This window comes from Chionomys nivalis, chromosome 2 (genome assembly GCF_950005125.1).
Source record: "Chionomys nivalis chromosome 2, mChiNiv1.1, whole genome shotgun sequence".
NCBI classification, from domain to species: Eukaryota; Metazoa; Chordata; class Mammalia; order Rodentia; family Cricetidae; genus Chionomys; species Chionomys nivalis.
In genome coordinates this window covers 15368803-15393881 of record NC_080087.1, presented here as the reverse complement: position 1 = coordinate 15393881, position 25079 = coordinate 15368803, and the positions used below count along the sequence as shown (strand labels likewise).

Genomic DNA, 25079 nt, shown 5'->3' with positions numbered 1-25079 from the left:
GCATTATTAGTGTGCTCTGATTCTTGTGCCTTCTCTTGGGCTCTTTTCCTTCTACTGGTTTGTCTTGTAAACTCCAATGTGAGAGGCTTTTCTTTTGATCTTACATTCAACTTTGTTATATTTTTTGATTGAATGAATGAAGCCTTGCCACTAGGGTAAAGGTTAACAACTGAACTATCATTCATACCTGCCAAGAGAGGGAAGAGCGGTTTTCTCAACGGACTGTCTCTGAGTCCATCAGCCACCCCTGGACAGGCCTCCACAGCTGGCCAACACAAAAGGCACTCCACAGTTTTTTGTTTGGTTGGGTTTTTGTTTCATTTTTGGTGCATTTTTATTTGGTTACAGTTTGGTGTTGTTTTGTTTTTCCTTTTTGAGTGTGGTTTTATTTTGTTTCCTTGGTTTTAGAGGGGTTTGTTGTTTGGGTTTTTGTTTTTTTGTGAAAGAACTTAAATTTGGGTAGGTAGGAAGGGGAGAGGATCTGGAAGGACTTGGGGAGAAAAGGATATGGTCAAAATATATTTAAATTTAAAATTTGTTTTAAGTAATAAAAACAAATAATAAAAAGTAGAATAAAAACAAATAAAAACCCCATTTAAAGGGGAAAACCAATATATAATGACTCTAACTATCAAAGTTTCTTTTCTAGGAGTAAGGACCTTTGGAAGTCAAGTGCTTCAGATTGAGAAGACAGATCCACACAAGAGAACTCTTCAGTGTGTCCCTGGTCAGCAAACATTGACTGAAATCGCTACCATCCAGTGGGAAACTCCTAACGAAAGCCTCCTGTCTCCTAGCTCTTCTGCCAAAATCTTTTCCCTTTGTGCTCTCACCGCCAGTCTGTCTCTTGCTCAAGCAGGAGAAATATCCTCTGCTACCGTCTGATGGAGAGTTACTTTCATTTAATAAAGAAACTATCTTGGCCCATTTATAGGCCAGCCCTTAGGTGGGTGGAGTAAACAGAACAGGATGCTGGGAGAAAGAAGCCGAGTCAGGGAGTCACCATGATTCTCCCACTCCAGACAGACGCAGGTTAAGATCTTTCCTGGTAAGCCAGCTCGTGGTACTACACAGAATATTAGAAATGGGTTAGATCAATACGTAAGAGCTAGCCAATAAGAGGCTGGAACTAATGGGCCAGGCAGTGTTCAAAAGAATACAGTTTCTGTGTAATTATTTTGGGGCATAAGCCATGCCGGCGGCCGGGTGCTGGGGACGCAGCCCTGCCGCTCATATTACAACAGAGTGGCACCCAACGTGCTAATGAACTCCACGTAAAACCTGAGAGGGCTTAAACAGGAGAGAGAGAGAATTCAAGACAGTTTTTTGCTGTTTGTGGGTTGCGTGTGGCAAAGAAATTGTCCTGACTCAGCAACAGGAAAAAACTGGCTATTTTAAAATGCCGGCTTTCTGGGCTGTGCCGCCATTGCAATCTCTGTCTGGCTCCTGCGGGAGACAGAGCTTTTGAATGGAGCATTTGGAGTAAAGTGCTACGATTTGTTTGATGGCAACTAGACTCACTGTGTGCCTAAAAGGAAGTCATTTTGTGCTGCGGCTCAGAGGCACAAACAGCTCCACCCTGCTACTGGTGCAATGTGCAAGGATCAGAGGCACTAGCGGCTCCGCCATGTTGGACTGGGCGGGGCAAGCAGGCAGTACCTGTTTTTGACCTAGGAATGTCACAGCTTAGATTAAGTGCTTAGCGATTTAAAAGCACAAAACAAAGTGCTCCTGGATAGTAAAAAAAATTAGATTCACAATAGAACTGATTCAGACACTGTTGGATGAATGTACGTAGGCTTGAGAGAGAGAAAAATATATATATAAATAATAAAGTTAATGTCTTAAAAAAGGATAAAGTCTTTAAAGAGACAGAGTACAGATACTTATAGATTAAAAGAAATAAAGAAAAATAAGCCACATAAAAATGGAAAATTCACAGAGAGTCTGGATTCTTTGTATTATTGTGTTTTCTTTAAAATTTTTCACTGTGAAGGAGCTAACTACAGAGAGACATTTCATTATATGGGCTGCCAAGCTAAACCAAAATGGATACAAGGGTATTATGATTTCAGAATATGGGTCTAAGGATATGATGCTTTGGAGAGGGTCTTCTGTTTTCACAGAGGATGAGACTCTATGGATTGCGTCTATACCAATATGGTATGATAGACCACGCCCTCCTGAAAGGTTGCTGTGAACACCCTCAAAAAATTACTTTACTCAACTGCCAACTGAGATGACCCTGGCACACAGGTTATACCATGAAAGACCTAATTAACGACGCCCCCATTCAGCAGGAAGCAGTTTGGAGAGAAAAAACTGCGCCCATGTTCCCAAATATGGTTTATAAATGTTCTTTTACATTTAAAGGGGGATAGGATATAGATATAAATAATTTGCATTGGTATGGATTATAAGGTCAATTTTGTTATGTGTATATGTATTTCTGATCTTGATTAAGGTATTGTGATTGTGTAGTTCATTTAAAAATATAATGTATAATTAAGAAATATAGGTTAATGGATAATCATCAATAGTCAAGCTTGTAGTCATGTTAGATTTTCTAGATATATAGAGATATATATTTCAGTTAGATAGACATTCTTCATATCTTTCAAAGACTGCAGAATATGGCATTTAATGTTTTAATAACTTAGGGCTTTTCATGACAATGAGACACATCTGCTCCTGGCAGCACCAATCTACTTCAAGAGGATGATGGGCATCGAAGAGGCTCCTTATGGAGTTTGATAGCCATTTGGGCAAGAAACTGTTCTTGCCTGGACTGTTGCATAAACTGGACACAAAGAACCTACAGAGAGAGGACTACTGAACTTGCCTAAAGGTGAGATGGATTTTCGGGGTTCCTGACTCATAAAAGAGTCTGCAAAACATTCTGCAGGACACAGCAAAAAGTGACTAAACTGTCTTTGGAATTTCCTGCTTGATGAAAATGTCTGCTGAATACTATGGGCCTGAAGGCTGAAGATGGATGCCCCAACGGTACGAAAGAACTTTGGGTGACTGTCCAGGCAGCGAAATGTCTCTGTCATTTCTAGAGTTTTGGATTTCTTGTTTACTTAGGTAATATTATATCCTTCTGGAGTCTTTGATGGAGTTGAAGAATGGATAGATAGTTATAGTTTTCCTTAGTTATGATAAGAGATAAAATAGATATAAATATTGTAACTAATTCTTGCTTGATAACCATTTTGTTATATGTAATTTTACCACGTTAAAGTTAAAGCCTTTCTTTTTTGTTTAAACAAAAAAGGGGAAATGATGGAGGAGTTACTTTCATTTAATAAAGAAACTGCCTTGGCCCATTTATAGGCCAGCCCTTAGGGGGGTGGAGTAAACAGAACAGGATGCTGGGAGAAAGAAGCCGAGTCAGGGAGTCACCATGATTCTCCCACTCCAGACAGCCGCAGGGTAAGATCTTTCCTGGTAAGCCAGCTCATGGTGCTACACAGAATATTAGAAATGGGTTAGATCAATATGTAAGAGCTAGCCAATAAGAGGCTGGAACTAATGGGCCAGGCGGTGATTAAAAGAATACAGTTTCCGTGTAATTATTTCAGGGCATAAGCTAGCCATGTGGGCGGCTGGGTGCCGGGGACGCAGCCCTGCCGCTCCCATCTTCAAAAACCGTCAAAAGAAAAGACGTCATGTACTCTATACGTCCATTTACAAAATTGGCAAATTCGTGGCCCAGTGACCGTTGGGAGCAGGAGCTGAGGAAGGTGGAATTGGCATGAGCACCGCCAGGTACAGAATGTTCTACAGGGTGACGGGAAGGCTCTGGAAGTGGATGGTGGTGGCTGATATGTGATTCTGAGTATGTTAAAGCCACCAACTTATCCACGCCCAGAGAGGAGGGCTCCATCCCAGGAGCACCGCTCACCCCCAGAGAGGGGGGCTCCATCCCAGGAGCACTCACTACCAGAGAGGAGGGCTCCATCCCAGGAGCACCGCTCACCCCCAGAGAGGGGGGCTCCATCCCAGGAGCACTCACTACCAGAGAGGAGGGCTCCATCCCAGGAGCACCGCTCACTCCCAGGGAGGAGGGCTCCATCCCAGGAGCACTCACTCCCAGAGAAGAGGGCTCCATCCCAGGAACACTGCTCACTCCCAGGGAGGAGGGCTCCATCCCAGGAGCACCACTCACCCCCAGAGAGGAGGGCTCCATCCCTGGAGCACCGCTAACCCCCAGGGAGGAGGGCTCCATCCCAGGAGCACCGCTCACTCCCAGGGAGGAGGGCTCCATCCCTGGAGCAGTGCTCTTTTATTTCTTAAGTGGCCATGTGCAGAGAGACATCATCACTTCTAACGCAGTCATCAGGAAGTTCTTCTAAGCCCCAATCTCTGCACTACACCTCTCTATATGTGAAAGCAAACAGGCTGGATCCATGCTCAGGGAATGGCGATGGAGATGCTAGCATTTAAAATCTAAACGGAAGCCAGCCCTGCCACCTGCTGACGGCTACACAGACTTTGCTCTGTAGAACAAGAGCATCTGAAGCCAGAGGCTGGCATCCTGTCCCTTTGTTGTGAGAAGTAAATCCACATGATGCAGGCACACAGGTGACAGGATTTACCTTGGAGATGCCAGGAGTCGCTCACTTAGATGCCTTACATTGCCTCACTTGCTCTCTGTTTCAATATTACAAAGGTGATGTTATAATTTCCATCCAACATTGGTAAGCAGAGCCTAGCTAGCAAAAATAGGTAAAAGTTTTATTTTGCTTTTGAGACAAGGTCTCACTAGGTAGCCCTGGCCAGCCTGAAATTCACTCTGTAGACCAGGCTGGTCTCAAACTCAGAGATCTGTTTATCCTTGCCTCCCAAGTGCTGGGATTAAAGGCACAAACAACTGTGCCCATCATATAAAAATATTTTTATTTGTTTCCTAAAGATTGATGCAATAACAAGTAACCAATCACAGGGTGAATTAAAAACAATTTTTTCAGACAGTAATTATGCTTTAATAATTTAAAGAGAATTTGTCAAAAATCAAGTTTAAAAAATCATGCAATTAGGGATGTTTAATGAATAATTTGTTTAAAAGTAGACCATATGTGTCTAGAGCCTTTTTAAATGCCACAATGCTGACTAGATTGTTAGAAGATTAAATTTTTCTGGAAAGAAGCATACTGTAGCAACCTTCAGCAGCCTGATTTACTGAGGACAGGCTGGGCCTTGAGAAAAGCTATCACCCTCGTGAATAGAGCATGGGGCAGCCTGGGTCTTTTGACACCATTCAGTGCTTCTGGTTCGCTCAGATGGAACATACCTTTCCTCCCATGACCTCGAGGTCGAGCAAATGGATCCACAATCCCCATCCAGTTCCCATCCGCAGGCATGGACAACGGCCGGGGTTTGCCTTCAGAGACCAGAGGGTGAGGTGAGGTTAGGGACATTTATCAACTTCAAGACAAGCCCTCCCAACCATGCCCACTTAAATAGAAGCCAATTTCAACACAAAGCTATTTTTAAAGCCCCGCGTCGACTCTGAAAGCATTCAGGATACAGACTGAAGCCTTTGGGTCTCCAGCTCTAGAGTCCACACTGTAACGTGAGCTCACCCAGCTGGGCTTTGATGGCAGGCAGAGCAATGACTCAACGAGGCTTTGCCTTAGCCAGATGAATAAAGAGCTCATACCTAGAATTTCATTGAGGTTTATGTTTTCCTCAGTTCACCTCCAGAGTCTGCCAAGTCATGCCAGAGCCCCAAATAAGGAAGGGGTGGGGAAGAGAAGTACGAAGAAACAGCAGGGCAAGACGCGCCCTGGAGAACTCACCATAGGATGGTGTCTTCCCCCTCATTTTTGTGGGGGGGATATTGGTTCCCACGGAATAAGCTGGCAACTGATCGGAATCAGCGATGGTGAACCTGCGTCTCTGGCTCTCCTGGTCCAGGAAGGAGTTAGGGGACTCTGCACCCTTCCGCGCAGGCAATGGCTGCTTACTCTTATTGGGTCCTCCAAGGGCAAAACTCACATTCTCGTTCCTGGAAGACAGCGTGCGGTGACTAGGGAGCTCACAACAGCTCTTACCAAAGAATGAACAACAGAAGCCCAGCAACTATGGGCACACGTGACTTTCAGCTCCTTCCCACTGGAGAAAGTGTTACTTTACTCAACTGAAGTTACCCTTTTAAATACATACAGACCCCCTCCCCCGCCTGCAGAACAAAAACCATGAACTTGTTAAGTCCGAGCAAACATGGCCTTCTGTCCATGTATGTCTACACAGAACAAGTATACCCTGAAAACACAGCTCTTGCTTTCCCACAATTCTGTTCTCTGGGTAAATGTCCTGTTCACAACAGGAGCCAGCAGCAGAGACGTGAGCTGCTACACCATCTTCCTCACGCCGAGTGGAACCACCGCCTGGATCCAGCAAAGAAGACTCTTGACATATATGGAAGTTATTAGATCTGAAAATCCCAGCATCCTGCCTTCCTATGCACTCAGCCCCTTTCTTGCAACTCTGCCTGTGACATTCTCACTGAAGCCCGGAGAACACTGAGGGTCGGAAGGCGGAGAATCTATCTCCCTACAGTTCCTGGCACAATGACCCACACTTTGGCCTGTGAAGTTCTGGGGTTTCCATGGGTAGAGACAATGCCCCCTGCAGTTTTAACCCACTCCAAGTCTGTGCCCCAGGACCCTGCCCACTGCCACCAGATGTCTCTGATCAGCGCCCTTGAGGGAAATCACGACGTTTCCATCCACTCTGGGTAAGCCAAGGGAGACTCAGGGCAACTCAGCTCTGTCCCCAGGCAAGAGACACAAATGTAGCAGAAACAAAGACAAATGAGCAAGGCCCAATACCCCCACTGCAGCAATGCTGCTCCAGCTCTGCCTTATGACACAGGAGACACTGGTCCCAGTTTGTGTTTGAGACATTGGCAGGATCAGAGGCAGAGCCAAGTCCGCTTTGTGCCAAGGGACAGCCTGGCCCCTCACTCACTGTATTCTCAACAAAAGCAACATCCTCTAGTGTCATTGGCACAAGTCAGTATGTGCGTCCCATGAGTAAGCCTGGAGCAAACACCTCAATCACCACTGTCCCTTCTGTGGCCACTCTAGTACACCACCCCACAGTTAAGACACTACTCAAGAATTGATAGCTCAAGAACACACTCACCTCGCTCACAGATTTCTCAACTCATATTACCTCACAATTTTTCAGAGTGCCAGGGTGTGTGTGTGTATGCGTGTGTATGTATATGTAGGTATATGTTCGTGTGTCTGGGTGTATGTAGGTAGGTATGTGTTTATGTATGTGTGTGTATTGTATGTATATGTGCATATACATGTATGTATAATGTATGTTTGTATGTCTGTATACGTACGTATGTGTGTGTTTGTGTATATATGTGTGTCTGTGTGGGCCCATGTATGTGTTTTTTGTATTTGTGTGTGAGCCTGTGTGTGTACCTGTGTTTGTGTGTGTGTGTGCTTGCACGCACAAGTGTATACATCTTTCTTGGCAAAACCAGGCAACAATTTTAGTGATTCTCACACAAATACTTTTAGCTTCTTCCCTACAAATCATTTTATCATGGAGTTGACACAGCTTAAGCTACAGGGATCCCCAAACATCCCCTTCCAAGGCCCCCAAAGCATAGACTTCTGTAAAGTTTTCACAAGAAAGGTATGTTGGCACTCTTTTCTGCCGTCCCACACAGTGAGTCAGATCTTGTTAAATAAAGTGGTTTCCTGGCCCAGCATCAACCATGTAGAGATAGCCAGTCCACCCTATGAAATGGGGGCCAACATACCGGGGACAGTAGGGGACAGCAGGATATGAAATGGGGGCGAACATACCAGGGATAGTAGGGGTCAGCAGGATATGAAATGGGGGCCAACATACCGGGGATAGTAGGGGACAGCAGGAGGGGGAGGAATGTAGAGGTCAAGAATGGCTGGCTTCTCCTTCTTCAGGGAGGCATCCATGGTGCTCTCTGGGGACTGCGTGGTGGTGGGTGGGGGTGAGGTCTGCAATGAGAGTCACACAAGAAGTGAAAAGATCAACTTGGAGATTATTCTTGGTAAAACTTCCCCCACCCCAAACCAAGCCAGGCCTGAGTACAAGCAGAGACAGAGCTCACTCGCACACTCATGGCTGCTACTAACAGGGCTCAACATCCACGCTTCCATGAGGCAATCAGCTCACAGAGGACTTGTAGAAGATGTGGGAGTTTAACTCTAGTTTGAAGAAAACCACTTAAAATCCATGCCTCAGTTTCCTCCTCTGTAAAACTGGCACTAATATTCTTGCTGGTTGAGAAAAGCACACAGCAGCATCTGGCAGATTAAGCCTTGGGGCTCCGGGTGCAACCCGGCTACCCGTCTGATGAGCTGTGCATTGCTGAGGCAGTCACTCAACTTCTCTGTGTCTCAGCTATAAAAGGGGGACTGATGCAAACAGGGGCAGTGTCCAGCTGGGCAGCTGTGGACACTAAGATAACACACATGGAGGGCATAGGACATGCTTTCCATACAGTAAATGCACGACTCACTCCGCTGAATTTAGCAATGCATACCCACAGTACAAACACATTTTAAATTAAAAAAAAAAATTAAAGTTTGCTTTAATTATGTTACTGATCTCAAAGGACTTACAATTTTATTACATATTTAATATTCATACATATACATGTTTGGATCCAATCCATCCCCATTCCCTCCCTTATCCTTTCCCCTCTTTTCCCTCCCACCTTCTCGTTCTCTCATTCTTCCTCTCTCCCCTACCTCTAACTTCCTGGTCATTTAGTGTTGCCTGTATGTGTATAGCTGTAAGACTGTCTACCAGAGCTGGGTAGACTATCCAGGACCACATCCCTGAGGAAAACTGACTCTCCTCCCAGCAACCATCAATTGCAGTGGCTCCTCAGAGGTAAGACTTCACGTGCAGGGAGATCCATGCTGGGACTCTAGCTGGTTCGATCTTGGGCAACTCTTGCACCAGCGGAAAGGACTTGCATTCTAAAATCTCCTATGAGACCTTCTACCTTATTTCTTCTACAATCTAACAATGGCACCAACCAACCAGTTCGACCAGCAAGACCCTCACAGTTGCTATGGGAACCACTGGCGAAGGCCAGCAAGTCTATGGTAGACACTTGGAGGAAAGGAAGCACTCCTTTTTGACCTCAGATTTTGAGAGATGCAATGGGTTCTAGAGTCTAGAAGTGTAACATGAAGGGGGCCAGGCCTGCTTGTTGGGGTTTCTGTCCTTCCCTTTACCCCACAACTGTTTAGCCCCAAAGAAATTTAGGTCTCCATAAATTATAAGCTGATTGGCCCATTAGCTCTAGCCTCTCATTGGCTAACTCTCACATCTTGATTAACCCATTTTTCTGATCTATGTTTGCCATGTGGCTCAGTACCCTTTCCAGTGGAGCAGATCACATCCTGCTGCTTCGGTGGTCTGGGCAGGAGTGGGAGGAATCAAGTTCATCCTTCCCAGAATTCTCCTGTTCTCATTACATCATTTCTACTTCCTGTCTGGTTTTCCCGCCTATATTTCATGCCTGACTAATCAGCGTTTATTTATAACATGATTGACAGAATACAGACAATTCTCCCACATCATAGAAAGACTCAATAGTATGGACCATGTCCTCAAGAACTATGTCCACCAGGAGATTCAAAGCAGACATTCAGAAGGGATACAAAGGCACAGAGGCATGGGCCCTGTCCATTCTTCTAACATAATCTCCCAACCTGAGCCCTCAATCCAGTTCAATACAGAATGAATGAAATTTGAAACTTATGCCCTGGCAATGCTGAAGCACGCATGGGCAGCCCGTATATGGCGGTTCTGCTGAACTTGTCCATATTGGGTTTCATGGTTTAAGTTGATGAGGACTACTGACCAGATAAGTCTTCAAGAGGGCACCAGACCTCATTACAGATGGTTGTGAGCCACCATGTGGTTGCTGGGAATTGAACTCAGGACCTTTGGAAGAGCAGGCAGTGCTCTTAACCACTGAACCATCTCTCCAACCCAGTTCATTGATATCCAATAATCAATGAATCCTCATATCTGAAACACAGAGCCAAAATCCATATTCTCAAAATCCTGTGAGCCACAAGTATTCTGGAGCCCTCCTGTAAGATGTTTTCTCCCCCAAAATTCCAACGTGAATGATGACTTCTATTTAGGGAAAGCCTCATTTGTCAGGATGCAAACAAAATGGTGACATCTTTCGTGTGAAGGCCAACACTAAAGGTACTGGGAAGACTCCTAGGGATGCCATCATGCTGGGCACCGAGGCATAGTGACCACTGAAGACTGAACTGGAGAAACTCCCCCAGGTTCAGGAGCTGGGCAAGCCTACAGTTGGTCTCCCAGTGCTAATAATCTGCAAACAGACTGGAGAGAAAATGAAGTGTGTGCCCTTCCAAAGCCCACTTTTAGAAGTCAAGGAATGAACTAGCCTCTATTATACCTAATTCTCCCTCTGATCGGAACACGTCCATGCGGATTTCCTCTGCCACCTCGAACTGCCACGCTCACCGCGCCTGCCATCTGTCTCTCCCTTCGTAAAGGTTTCTTCTCAGCTTTCTAATTTCGGTCAAGTTTCCCACCACGTTTGACACCTGCTTCTCCCCTAGCAAAGACTCCCTCATGCTTACCCTCAAAGCCTTCTCTAATACTCAACAGCAATAGTTAGGAAAGTACGGCTTAGGAGACAGAGTATCTCACTCAAAGTTCCGAAACGATGTCTGGCAGAGCTGGGATGTTAACCCATGCAGTGTTGCTTGGGGACTCAAGCAGGGCGTCACCTCCAAGGTCTCTCAATTCATTAGTCACTCATCTGAACCACCTCATCACTAGCCCTGCTCAGAACCTCACCACTTTACAGCGGGCATCCACAGAGCTTCCTACATGGTCTTCTTGTGTCTAGATAATGTCATGAGCTGAACTATTCACCCTCAAAATTCCCATGTTGGGGTCTTATGACCCCTGCTCCAGTACTTTCGAACGTAACTGTATTTGGATAACACATCTTTAAAGAGGTGACCAAGTTAAAGTGAGGACATCAGGATACGCTCAATCCAACTGTGTCCATACAAGATGAAGACAGGCAGAGAGGATGTGAAGACACAGAGCAAGTGGGCCTGTTTCCAAGCCAGAGAGAAAGGCCTCACAAGAGACCAACCCTACATACCTTGACCTTAAACCCCAACCACTCAGCCTGTACAACTTTGTTATGGCAACGCTAGCAAAGTAACACAGATAAGAATATAAAACTAGGCGTCAACCTGGCCTGTGGGGTAAAGTCCACGCCCTCTAGCCTGGTACCCTATCTCTGCTATTACATTAGCCCAAATGACCAAGCCAACTTAGAGAGTTTGAGGTGTTCTTTGCAGCAGGGGCTGTGAGTGACACTCAGAGCCCCCAGCCTGAGATCTCAGTCCCCAGCTTCTGGGCACAGTAACTGCTGAAAGCTCACAGCCAGCCCTTCTCTGGAGAATGGCTCTCAGCACACAAAGGTACTTCTCCCAAGAAGGGTCAGCAGGCCTGCAGTTGCCTGATTACACATGATCCTCTGTCCTGGAGAGGGGGCCATGCCTGGACTTGTTCCTCTTCATCTGCCTTCATCTTCCCTTGCAGCACCTGCCCTTAAACATCACTCTGACAGGAATCACAACTCCGCCTCTAAGAAGCTAACCTAAGCCAGCCTCTGCCTGGTGGCCACACGTCCCTGTTGGGGGGTGGGGTGCGTGGGTTTAAAGACTAAGATGCACCCTCACCTGTCAGTTCATATCCCACCCGCCTTCCTTCTCATGAGTCAGAGGCACCTCACAAATGCAGTCGCTCTCTCTCTCTCTCTCGCTCTCTCTCTCTCTCTCTCTCTCACACACACACACACACACACATACACACAACTCTCTAGTGTAAGACATGATGACAACAGTTAACACCAAGTGCATTCCTGAAAACAGCTGAGAGAAGAGACGAAAATATTTCCACCACAAACAATGGTATGTGAGGTCATATGTATATTAACAACAATACAAATTTCAGAATGCTGCACCGTGTAGTAAATGTGTATGTGGTTAATGTGTGTCGATTCATTTCTCTCATTTTTGATTTTATGTACATGAGTGTTTTTTTGGCATGCAAGCCAGTGCACCACACGCATGCAGTATCCAGAGGCCAGATGAAGGTACGGATGCACTGGACTAGAGTTACAGACAGTATGAGCTGCTGTGTGGGTTCTGCACAGGCAGCAACAGTTGATCAAGAGAAGAAACACTCTGAAGACTGACAAAGCTGTCTGCCAGCCATGCAGGGAATTCTATGGATATGTTTTTAGTGAGCTGTCACTCATGTTAGGGTGGGCTCTTCAATGGCAAAGGTGCCTCTGAGTCACCACCAGCTCCTGTAAGTGACCGCAATAAACTGACTGTCTCCCTCAGCTAGACGGGGGTGGAATGATTTCTGTGGTTGGCCGCCAATGCCCTACCTGGGGTAAATGGGCACTTGTTCGTGTCTCCCCAGAAGCCACAGAACATGCTGAAAACAAGTGAGGTGATCCAAAGCGAGCCTTCTGCCTCTGTGGTCCACTGTGGCAGTGCCTATAGATGGCTATTCGGGACCTGGAATGAGGCCAGTGAGGAGGAGGAACTGGCCTTTCAATTATTTAAACAGCCGCATATGGCAAGTGGCAAGCACACTGCTCTCCAAAGGCCTAGAGTTTACGTTTTCATGCAAGCAGGATTAGGGAATAATGGCAGGCAAGCCAGCTCCTAAAGCTGATCACCCTCAATTTTAACCCTTTTCCTGAGAGGAGAGAGGCCTCAGACAAAGTCCATTCAAGATGAAGGTCATTCTAGACGAATGGCCACAGATACCTGCACGAGGGGCGGCTTCCACCGCAGGTTCTTCAGGGGGGCCGGAGTAAAGTTGAAAGAGCCTGTGGGCCTCTTCTTCAGCAGGAGCACCACACCCGTGGGATTCTCTCTCAGCTTTCTCACCAGGTTTTTCAACTGCCACCCGACCTTGAATGAGGGGAAAAGACCTGCTTGTGAGCCATGAAAACCCAATGCCTGAACTTAAAGAAAGTCAAGTTATGAGCAAATACATCAGTACAAATATATTCATATACTTCAGACACTGAAAAAAATGGGTACAAGGTATTGATTTTTTTTTTTTAATATAGAGGCTGTAGAGATGGCTGACATTAAGAGCACTAGCTGCTCTTGCAGAGGACTAAAGTTCAATCTCTAGCACCCTTATAGGGTAGTTCACAATTCCCTGTAAGTACCACTCTAGGAGACCTGATACCTAATTCTGGCCTCCATGAACATTTGTGTGTGTGTACACGTACACGCACACACACACACACACACAGGGTTTTAAATATAAAGCTACGGAGGGAAAATTGCACCCCAATAAATGAACTCACCACCGTCTGCCGATTAACTTGAATGACTTCATCACCAGCATGAATCTTCTGAGATCTGTCTGCAGGAGACTACATAGAAACAAAGAGAACTGGCTTAGGTGTTTAGCACTCTCTTTCTTCTGTAGACAATGCCAAAAGAATAAAACTTTCTCAAGAAAAAATAAAAACAATATGAAAGTGGTTCGTGGGTCTTGGCATATGAGTCTCGTGTGATCTGCTATGAGGTTGGTTGTACCGGATGACTTCTGCATTAACACCTGAGTTCATCTAAGTGATGAAATATGAGAGTATGTTGTTGAAATGGCTAGCTGATAAAAGCACTAAGTTCTACTAAAAATAAATAAGTAGAGAACTTGGCACATGTCTCCATTACCACTCACCTTTCAGAAGAAGATGGAACATTTAACGTGTAAGGATCACTGTAATTATTAATAGACATAAATCTGCTTTCTGTCTCATTACACAAATGACCACAATGCCATGAAAATAAGAACCTAATGTAAACAAAAATTTTATTTCTATAAAGGAAAAGGTTTTCATCCTCAGGTTATAAGTGCAGCTTTACTAAGAAAAAGAATCTAGGGCGGGAAGACGGCTCAACCTGCTGCAGAAAGTCAGGCGCCCAGGGCCTCAGTAAGACTGGATGTGGGAAGGGTGTCACTATTCTGTGTCCATAGTAAGACAAATGGCAAAGACAGGAACCTGGAAGCTCCCAGGTCAGGCTGCCTGGGGTACAAGTGGCAAACAACAGGAGACCCTGTCTCAAGGTCAAAGGCAAGAATTGACACCGGTGGTTGTCCTGTGACCACCACATACATACACATGCAGTGTGGTATGTGCACACCCACACTCATAGGAATACACACACACACACACACACACATCCTGAAGCACACTGGTATATACACACAAAAGAGCATGCACATGCATGCACACATACAAACATACATACATACATACACACATGTATATACCACATATACACATAATGCATGCAGAAAACTTTCTAAAAAGAAAAAAAATGAGGGGCTGGAGACATGGCCCAGCTGTTAAGAACATTGGCTGCTCTTCCAGAGGACCCAGATTCAATTTCTAGCATCCAGAAGGCAGCTCACAACTGTCTGTAACTCCAGTTCCAGGGAATCTGACATCCTCATACACACACAGGTAGGCAAAACACCAATGCCCACAAAATACAAATAAATCTCTTTTTAGAAAGGAAAGAAAGAAAAAATGAATGCTTTATCCCTCCTTAATTATGCACTGCTTTAACTTTACAACAAAGAAATCCATAAAAGGATGTAAGCCACCTGTCAAATGTGATGCCTAGAATATTCTTGCTCATTAAGTGAACAAAAACTCTTTCTGTTTAAGACCTATCACATGAGGAGGAGGGAAAGATAAGCCTTGGGTTTCTAATTAAACACTATCTAGGTCAGCGTATTTAATTCTGTAACATATATGAGTGGGTGAAACTCCAATTTACAGCTATCGGAAGCCAAAATAGCACCTCTGAGCATGGGGACGGGCAAGCAAACTCAAAACACACTTGCTGGATTCTTCGCACTCCACTGCGGTGACAGGCTCAACAAGAAATCAGCCGGCAGCATTAAACTGTAGAAACACTGCCTCTGCTTGAAGGTGCAGGTAACTATGCTGGTTATTTTCAAAATAGCTCATCTGTTGCCATAACAACAGCGGTGCCTCAATTGAGACTAGCAACCAGCTTGACACTGGGAGAAGACACCAGCATGGTGCCTCCTCCTCCTCAGTTGCTTCTTAAATACGAATGCTCCTTTCTGCACCAGTGTGTCAACTGCTAAACTTCAGTCTGACCCCCATCAAACACCATCTTAACCTCCATGAGCTGGGAACTCATTTGAGGTATGCTTCATTTTCTAAGACACAGCCCCAAGGCCAGGAAGTCCCTGTTTATGGGGACACGATTTTAAAACGCATGAACTACTGTCCCGAACTGACTTCCCTTCCGAAGCATGCCACGTCTTCATTTCTCAATGTCCCATCAAGGGATTCAGGGCTGATTAGCAGAAAACTGATAACAGAGAGCCTGATACCAAACTTTTCCCCAAGTCAGGAGCTCTTGCCTATCTCCCCCATGAGTCAGACTGCAGAAAGATGAAGCCTGTTGCGGTGTGCTCTCAGAGAGGTGATGACCTGAAGAACAATGCCCCTTTCTTCTGAAGCACATCCCCACTCCTACTTCATCTCTCACAGGCTGTTCAAGCTCTTGAGTAAGATCGCAATATCCAGAAAGAAGTAAGACAGAGAATGCCATGGAATGATCTGCCCAACCCTGACTGCTGAGGTCACCCCCAAAACACGCACTGCCTTGCTAAGAATGGCCTGCTGGCTTTGTGTCAGTCCGGAGCCCGGGATGGAAGCACATGAACTGGCAAAGCAGGGGGTGACCTCCGCCCACCACTGCTCCCCTTTAGCCAAACACCCTAAGTGAAGTTATGGTTACCTGTTGGCGGTTGAAAAGCTGATCTGGAGCTGGTATTTTCTACTGCCAACCAAGTATAAAATATCTATGAATCCGGAGACAGCGCCCAGACCCTGAGAGGTGAGAGCATGATTATTTCCCAGCCACAGCTACAAGGCTGAGTTCAGGGTCTACCACATGCCAGGCCCTCAATAAATGCATGTTGAAAGACTAAAGTAATAGACAATATTTTTTTTATTTTTTAATGGACAATATTTTTAATATTTTAATGGATTAAATTTTGATGGATTACCACATAGGAATTAAATGAGCTTTTGGTTTTTCTTAACCGTTAACAAGATTCTAAGTATTGTAAAAGTAACCCCCTCTAGAACAGCTTCCACTCCATCCTAGAACAGACTATATGCAGGGAAATCCTAGGTCTGCTGCCCCAGTTTGTGATTCCAGTAGGAATCTGGGGAAGATATACAGTTATTCATACCTGACATTTCATCAGATTCTAAGGCAGCATTGTTTATAGTCTCCCATACATCTTTAAATGAAAGGGGGTGGAGGAGGAGAGCAGCAGGACCTGAGCCTTCCGGTGGCACCACACGAACAAATCACACATTTACCGTAGAGTAACACGGCTTCAAGACCAGAGTGAGTCTGGAACTGTCCAAGTTTGGCCAAGCCAAACAGCATAACCGTCACATGACAAGACTTTATAGCTTCAGTCTTTAAGACGTAGGTGGTCACCATCCTTCTGTGTCCCTCCAACCCGAAAACACTGTACAAAGTAGCACCTGAGTCTGTTCTTGTGGTGGTGGTGGGGTCTCCACCAATTCTCCAACAGTGGAGGCAAATTATATAAAGGATTATGTTTGTTTCCTTTGGAAGCATGTTCGGATGAAAATGAAAACTTCCAGTGCCGTTATTACCTATCAGGTAAGAGAGAAATTCTTTGTGGGGGCTAGAGAGATAGCTCAGTAGTTAAGAACACTTACTATTCTTACAGTGGACTCGGCTTTGGTTCCCAGCACCCACATAAGGTAGGTTCACAATCACCAAATGATATATAACTCCAGTTCCTGGGGATTTGACTCCCTCTGGCCTCTATAGGCACCCGCATTCTTATGATGCATATAAACTCATGCAGGCATGCGCATGCATGCGCACGCGCACACACACACAGACACCAAGTTTAATTAACTTGAAAATTCCTCTTGATTCTCAGGATCTTTTTTATTTCCAACAGGGAATACTTAAAGCACACCATCTTACACCCATTTGTCTATCAGAGCTACATGATTGATTTAGAATTTACTCACTACCTCCAGCAATGTTATTTTCTTACTATAACACTCAAGAGCTGTAGCAAACATTCATCAAAGCTCATGCCACATTTTACCAAAGGGGCTAATATGAAACTTAAATAAGACACACATTTTCACCACACTGGAAGGGGGAAAAACTGCCAAATTTCTCCCTATTATTTGGAATTATTTTCCCCTCCATTGGTTGATTACACAGACTGATGGCACAGGGTAGCTGGTGAAATTGGTGAAACATTCCTACTTCATGCCAATGTCATTCAAAAGCTAGCCATAGTTAAGGTTGCAAAGAAAACACATTTACCTAGCTCTGCTTTTTCAAATTCATAATGTTAGAGAAGATAATGAGCAATCTCAGGGTTGGGGAGATGACTCAGTAGGTAAAGTGTTTGCCATGCACACCTGGGACCTGAGTTCAGATCTCCTGCATCCAGGTAAAAAGCTAGGCACGGAAGTACACTCCTATAATCCTAGAGTCAAAGGACGCAGACATGCAAAAATTCCTGGGTCTTGCTGGCCAGCCAATCTAGCCAATCAGTGACAACCTACCACAAAAAATAAAGTAGAAGGCAATTGAGAAAAGTACTCAACATTGACTTCTGTCCTCCACACAAATGCACACCCATATATGAGTGTACACACACACACAAAGATGTATACAAACACACAAACGCACACACACTATACATATAGCCACCAACTCCAATTCTACTGTGAGTGACTCACAACAACAACAAAGAGATCGTTATTTTTGTACTTTTGGGTTTACACCTCTATGGTGCAAAAGGAATAATTAGCACAAACAAACAAAAAAAAAGATGACATGGTACAAGAAGCAGAGCAATAAAAGGCAACTTGACAACACAACAGACCATCGCACCAGCTCTCATGCATCTCACACAGATAACATCATGACCACACTTAACTCCAAAGCACAGAGCTGTGACAAACGCATCAGAGCACACAAGGACTTTGATGCCTCACAGATGCACACTTACGTTTTCTGTGGTTCCAGTAATCACATGCAATCCGTCATAGGTCGATTTGATGTACATGCCCTGGAGGGAGTCACCAACATATCAACTCATTATTCCAGCATTCACAGAGAGCTGCAGTGACACACAGACTTTGAAAGCAGTCGCTTTGGAACATTGGGTGCTTTTTTAGGCTTTCAAAACACCACGAAACTCAATCCAAAGGGCATCAAGAGGGAGAAGTGAACTACTGAACAGCAGCAGAAGAGATCAGACAGGCCATCTCTTTGATATTATAATGTGAATACTGGGCACACAGGATTCTGCCACGATTCTAGGGTGGAGGAATTTTCTCAGGCCTGCTCAGCGAGCCAAGCATTTCAAATAAGGGCTCCTCTTCTGACCATTGCATTTTCCCAGGGAAACAATGCAGTTGGCGCCATCGGGTACCAGTTGTACATACGGGATAACTTATGGGAGCCTATTGTAATGCAGAACGGGCTTGCAGAGGAAGCATGTGAACACCACAGACAGCAAATCAGTACCTGCCATCGCTGTCTTAGAGAAAGCCAAAGGATGGGCGAATAAATACGTTCTCCAAAAGGACACCTTTAGGCACACTTGGGCAAAATACCACATTGCTAGATAAATATATCTACAGCTTGATAGGCCAAAAATCAATGTTCTTATTAAACTATTAAAAGATGAGGGGAGACAGAAAAAAAGGGGGGCAGAGAGAATCAAAGAGTAGTTTTACTTGATTATCTACACTGAACTTGTCCTGCTCTGTAACCGATACCACTCTGCAAGAACAATCTCAACAAATCCTAAAACCCTTGTGGTTCCTAGCATACTCTCAAGGGCTTCAAACCACAGTCACTGTGCCTCTGTCCCACAGGACTGTCTGTCCCTCCCCCAGCCAGCACGATGGTAACTCTGTGGGTATCTCAACCCACTCAGGGCAAGGATCTGATTCAACCTGTCTACAAGCAACTCAACCCAGGAATATCTCCTACTTTAGACTTGAGCTAATCCACCCTTTACTTTAGAACCAAGCAAGAGTGTACTTCTAACCACTGAGAACTGGGGGCTTGTTGAGAGTCTTTTTTTTTTTCTTTCCTATTTTAAGAGACTGTCTTAATATCCCTCACAACAATGTATACATCAATGACTCCAACCTTCTCCTTTATGTCCATCACCATCAGGGTCACTAGCATCTGTAGCTAGAGCCTCCTGCTGCATAAGTTCTGTGCTCTCAGCACTGGGCACTGGCATCATTGACTGGGGTCATCGGCTCAGCAGGCCTATGAGGAAGCCCACGTGGAAGTTCTGACTCGAAGGCCCCACGCTAGCCAATGAGCCTCACGGGCTTCTGCAGCTCTGCAAATTAATCCCGCGAGAGAAGTCACCTGCAGGTAACGTGAGAGCTTGCTACCATACATCTCACCCGGGATGAAAGAAACTCTTAGGAGTCATTTCCTTCCACCAGCCTCCTCACACCACCGCAAGTGCTAACAGAGACTTCCAGAATAGATGCCATTTTGTTCCCAGAGACCATCTCTCCTTTGTGAAAATGTTTCATATTTCCTTGCATTGCTAAGTCCTAAAAATAAGTCTGTTATTTAATTGTATTTATTTTTTATGCTTGAAAGATTAATTATCTTAACAGAGTTTAAGACAGCAAGTCCCTAATATAAAATATAGTAATATAATATAATAATGTTATAATATATCTCCACTATTCAGCATTATAGTGAGAACAGTTTAATGCTTAAAAACCAAGAGACTTTTTACCAGGCCTTCCCCAGGTCTAACGTTCGGTAAGTGAACTTCCTCCAAGCACGCACACTGGCTCATAACAGGATCCGTGGTAGAGCGCATTATTTTCTCACAGATGCCATTTAAAACCTTGACCTGGAATTGAGAGAGGTCAATCATTAACCAGGTTTATCTCGAGCTGATTTTTACAGAAACACACCTCATGCATAATCTCTGGCTCCGGTCAGCCCCGCTATGATAATCCCGCTCAGTGAACGCCTGGCATTTGGACTCCATGTGTATAGTCTGTGGGAATGCTGCTACTGTTCCCGGTTTCTAAAATGCATCGCTTTATAATCATTCCTTTATGGCCACTGTAAAACACAAGGCAGGAAGAAACCCCTTTGGCAGCCAAGGAGAAGTCCTCAGACACCTAAGAGCTCATTAGCGTAGGGCCACACACGCTCTCTTATATACTAAATATTGACAAGGGAGAACATGGTAATCTCACTCTAAATCAACTGGTTTTTGTTGTTGTAATTGTTATTTGCTTTATTTTTAATAAACTTCAGTTTTCCAAGATTCCAGGAGGGAAATCAAGCAACAAACGCATTGAATTTCCCACAGACTTCCTCTCTCTGTGCCAGCTCTCCCCAGTATTAACATCCTGATGGAGATGGGTCTTGTATTAATCTGTTGTTTTCATTGGTTAATTAATAAAGAAACTGCCTAGGCCCATTTGATGGGCCAACCCTTAGGTGGGTGGAGTAGACAGAACAGAATGCTGGGAGAAAGAAGCCGAGTCAGTGAGTCGCCACGATTCTCCCACTCCAGACAGACGCAAGATCTTTCCTGGTAAGCCAGCTCGTGGTGCTACACAGAATATTAGAAATGGGTTAGATCAATATGTAAGAGCTAGACAATAAGAGGCTGGAGCTAATGGGCCAAGCAGTGTTCAAAAGAATACAGTTTCCGTGTAATTATTTCGGGGCATAAGCTAGCCATGCGGGCGGCTGGGTGCCGGGGACGCAGCCCTGCCGCTCATATTACAACAACATCCTATATATAGTGTTGTTTATTTTTAAAGCTGATGAACTAAGATTTAAATCCATAATTTTAAGTAGTATTCACTTTTTCGGCCTATGTCCTAAAGGCTTTGACAAACATTTAATGTTTCGTATCCATTATTAAAGCATTCGATTAGGGATTCCATTGCTATCAGTGTCCGCACGCTCAACACAATCCATTCTACCCTTCCTCGCCCTGGACTCCTGGCCAGCACGAACTTTTCACTGTCTCCATGGCCTTGCTTTCTCTAGAAGAGCAACCAGCTGAAATTACAACACTCAAGTCCTTTATTACTGGCTTGTTATTAACAATATACATTTAAATTTTCTCTATTTCTTTTCTCAGTTTGATAGCTCATTTCTTTTACTGTTAGGTAATATCCTATGCTATGAATACTGCGTATTTGTTTATCCATCCACCTATAAAAAGACAGCTTGTTGCCTTCCATTTTGGGGCAATTAGGAATGAAGCTGTTATAAACATTACGTGCAATTCAGGGCAGATTTTTGTTGACATTAAGTTTACGGTTCCTTAGGGTAAACACCCAGCAGTGCAGCTGGTAGATCATACAGTTAGATTATACTTAGTTTTGTAACTGCCAAATCGTCCTCCAAATTTTTCCAATTCTTCATCCCTCTGAGCAATAAATGACCATGTTCCATATACTTGTCAACATTTGCTGTTGTCAGTTCTGGATTTTAGCCAACTCTAGTAAGCATGTAGCGGTGTGCCCTGGTTGCACTCTGTAATCCCTTAATCACAGACGACCATGTTTCATGTGCTTATCTGTCCTCTCCGTGTCTCCTTTGGGTAAAGTGTTTCTTCAGACCTGTTTTTAGCTGGATCATTTTCTTATTACCAAGTTTTAAGACTTGGTTTGAATATTTTGATTCTATGTCCTCTAAAACGTTTTTAAAATATTCTCCCTCTAAATGTGGCTTGGCACCTCACTGTCTTCCTAGTGAATTTCACAGAGGCAAGTTTCTGATTTTAATAAAATTTACTATTACTTTTTCTCTGACAGACTCTTCTTTTGGTTTTCTATCTAAGAACTCCTCTGAACCCCAGATCGCCTAGATTTCCCCATATCATCTCAGTTCTATAATTCCATATTTTGCATTGTTTGTCCCATGGTCTCAATGACCCCTCCTGTCCTCAGATGCAGGAGAGTACCCCCAGGGAGTGGTCTTCCTGCAGAGGCCATGGGTTATGCACATAATTCTTATAATCAGAGCCATCTACCCTTCCAAAATCAAATGAGCAAAGGCATCCGGAAATTCCGAAGGGTGACTTCTCTTTCCAAGGTGGAGAATCCATGAGGTGGTACTTCTGCACATTCCTTTAGCTTTGTTTAGCTTCCCTATTTATGGAAAATATATTTATAGCAGTTTCATTGCCAAATTCCTCAACCCAACAGGAGTAGAGTTTTTATCAAAAGGGCACAGGCTGCTTGTGTCAAAAGGAGGAAGCGATGCTGAATCCTTCCAGAATGCTCTTTACACAGTCACAGAACATATCCCGCCTGCATCGTAAAGTTTCTGCCAAGGTAGTTTCCTAAATAGAAATAGTTCGTTCATGAACTATGCACATGGCTCTCACCCTAAGGAGTTGCTGCACACCTGTACCCCAATGAACTGTCCAGAAGAAAAAAGAACAGCAAAATCAAACAGAAACAGAGACCCCAGTATAGCCAATAGGCACAGGAATTTTCTTAAGCAGTGGTCTCATTAAACAACCTTGACTCTTCCATCTAAACTAACAGATTCAAATCCCCAGAGCCAGTATTTCAAAGTTCATCTTGACATAATTAGCCAGTGCATGTAATTAATATGATTCCTGTTGCCTTTGGAAAATGAATTGTACAGTAATGTTTAGAAAAATACACTTACCACATTTAAAACTTTATCCTCCATTTCTGCTACGAGGCAATCCTAAAGAAGGGAATAAGAAAAATAGGTGTAAGAATGAAAAACTTTAAAAAGAAATTGGTTTAACACGACTGGTCCCAATGTCACAATACAGAGAATAGGGAGGTGGGGTACTCAGCCTCACTGATGTATCTATAACACAACCCCTACATCTAGGGCTCAAGGGAAAACCAGGACGAGGGGGCAGAAAGATCTTAAGCCACTGTCATGACCAGGATGCTTGCAGCTGAATAGTGTCTCCTAGTTATGACAGGAAAGGAGCACCCGTGAATCTTCATAGTATGGCTGTCTAAACAAGACCGATATCACGACAGCACCAACTGACAGGACATCATGGAGGAGAGAGGAAATGTCACACTGGCCTAGAAGGAGAGCCATGGGAGATCAGCAATGGAGGGAAGACCCATTTCCTCCAGGGATGAGCCAATCCCAGGGGCCTCCCCTAGAAACATGTGCACATGTACAGTGCTAAAGGGGTACAGTGGTGTGGGGGGGGATGTGTACCTGTGTGTGTGTTGTGTCTGTGTGTGGTATGTAACAACAACTTTGTCTCATTTATTTGGGATAAAGTAGGAGAGACATGGGAGGGGCTGGAGGGGGTAGAAAAAGAGATGAAAATCAATGTCAATACAGTATTCAAGTAAGAAATTACAAGAAGATGTTTAAATCAAATTAAAAATAAATCCTTTTTAAAAGAAAAAGATTGGCTTAGATCTTTCTAGAAGTCACAAGGCCCAGGGTTCTAGTCCTGTTACCAAACTACATATTAAAATCTACCTACTCTGGGAATGCAAGCTGGTACAACCCCTTTGGATGTCAGTGTGGTGATTTCTCAGAAAATTAGGAAACAACCTTCCTCAAGACCCAGAAATACCACTTTTGGGTATATATCCAAAGGATGCTCAATCATGCCACAAGGACAAGTGCTCAAAATGTTCATAGCAACATTGTTTGTCATAGCCAGAACCTGGAAACAACCTAAATGCCCCGTGACTGAGGAATGGATAAGGAAAATGTGGTACATTTACACAATGGAGTACTAAATAATGACATCTTGAACTTTGCAGGAAAATGGATGGAGCTAGAAAACATTATTTTGAGTGAGGTAACCCAGACACAGAAAGACAATTATCACATGTACTCACTCATAGGTGGTTTTTAAACATAACGCAAAGAAAACCAGTCTATAATTCACAATCCCAGAGAACTTTGACAACAATGAGGACACTAAGAGAGACTTACATGGATCTAATCTACATAGGAAGTAGAAAAAGACAAGATCTCCTGAGTAAATTGAGAGCATGGAGACCTTGGGGGAGGGTTAAGGGAGGAGGGTAGAGGCAGGGAGGGGAGCAGAGAAAAATGTAGAGCTCAATAAAAATCAATTAAAAAAGAAAAAAAATCTACCTTCTGTCCAGTCTGAAGAGTAACGACAAACATGGCAATCCTAGCTATGGTTCCCAATGCGACCCCAGGCTCAGCTAGCTGTGGGCCAACAAGCCAGCAACCCTTAACCCAAGCCCTGCCTATAAGAATAACTTTCAAATAAGGCCTTGGGTAAACTCAGCCACAAAAGTTTATTTTAAGCGCCAGTGAGATTAAATCACATACTTCAGACCTTAGAAGATGAAAAAAGTTTAACAAAACATTCATTAACACACTGCCAAAAAAGTGGTCTTGAGGTATGCTATTGATGGCATTAAATAAAGGGCTGGAATGCGAGGCATTATTTTCTCAGCCAAAGAACAAAGACCTGGAACACTGTGCCAGCAGGGTTAGCAGATTAGGAGTCACCATTGTCCTCTTTCTCCAGAAGCCACAAGAGTGAAACTAACAGCATGAGACTCTCACAGGTGGCCTTCTAGAACCATCTGCACTGGGGGATTTCAACCCACACCACAAGGTGAAGGAGAGGAAATCAGAAAAAAAGTTTCTTCTTTGTTAATTTTTAAAATTAGATATATTCATTTTATTATATGTGTGAGGGGTTTTGCTTGGTGCCCTTGGGGACCAGAAGAGGGCGCTAAATCCCCTGGAACTGGAGTAGTGGATGCTTGTGAACCAAGAGGATGCTGGGAATCAAACAGGCGCTCTTAAATGTTAAGTCACCTCTTGGCCCAGAGACCTACTTATTTTGTG

At 44.2% G+C, this 25079-nt stretch overlaps 1 protein-coding gene across 1 annotated transcript in view; it reads right to left on the bottom strand.

Moving 5' to 3' along the window:
* The window catches only part of Cnksr3 (CNKSR family member 3), a 92658-nt gene that overhangs the window by 5163 nt on the left and 62416 nt on the right, over positions 1-25079 (bottom strand). Inside the window, exons 5-12 of the mRNA XM_057761640.1 lie at positions 22902-22943; positions 19981-20100; positions 18211-18270; positions 13436-13504; positions 12882-13028; positions 7885-8009; positions 5805-6013; positions 5297-5386 (exon numbers count right to left, since the gene is read on the bottom strand). Of these exons, the coding sequence (XP_057617623.1) occupies positions 5297-5386; positions 5805-6013; positions 7885-8009; positions 12882-13028; positions 13436-13504; positions 18211-18270; positions 19981-20100; positions 22902-22943 (862 nt within the window). The remainder of the gene's footprint in view (positions 1-5296; positions 5387-5804; positions 6014-7884; positions 8010-12881; positions 13029-13435; positions 13505-18210; positions 18271-19980; positions 20101-22901; positions 22944-25079) is intronic.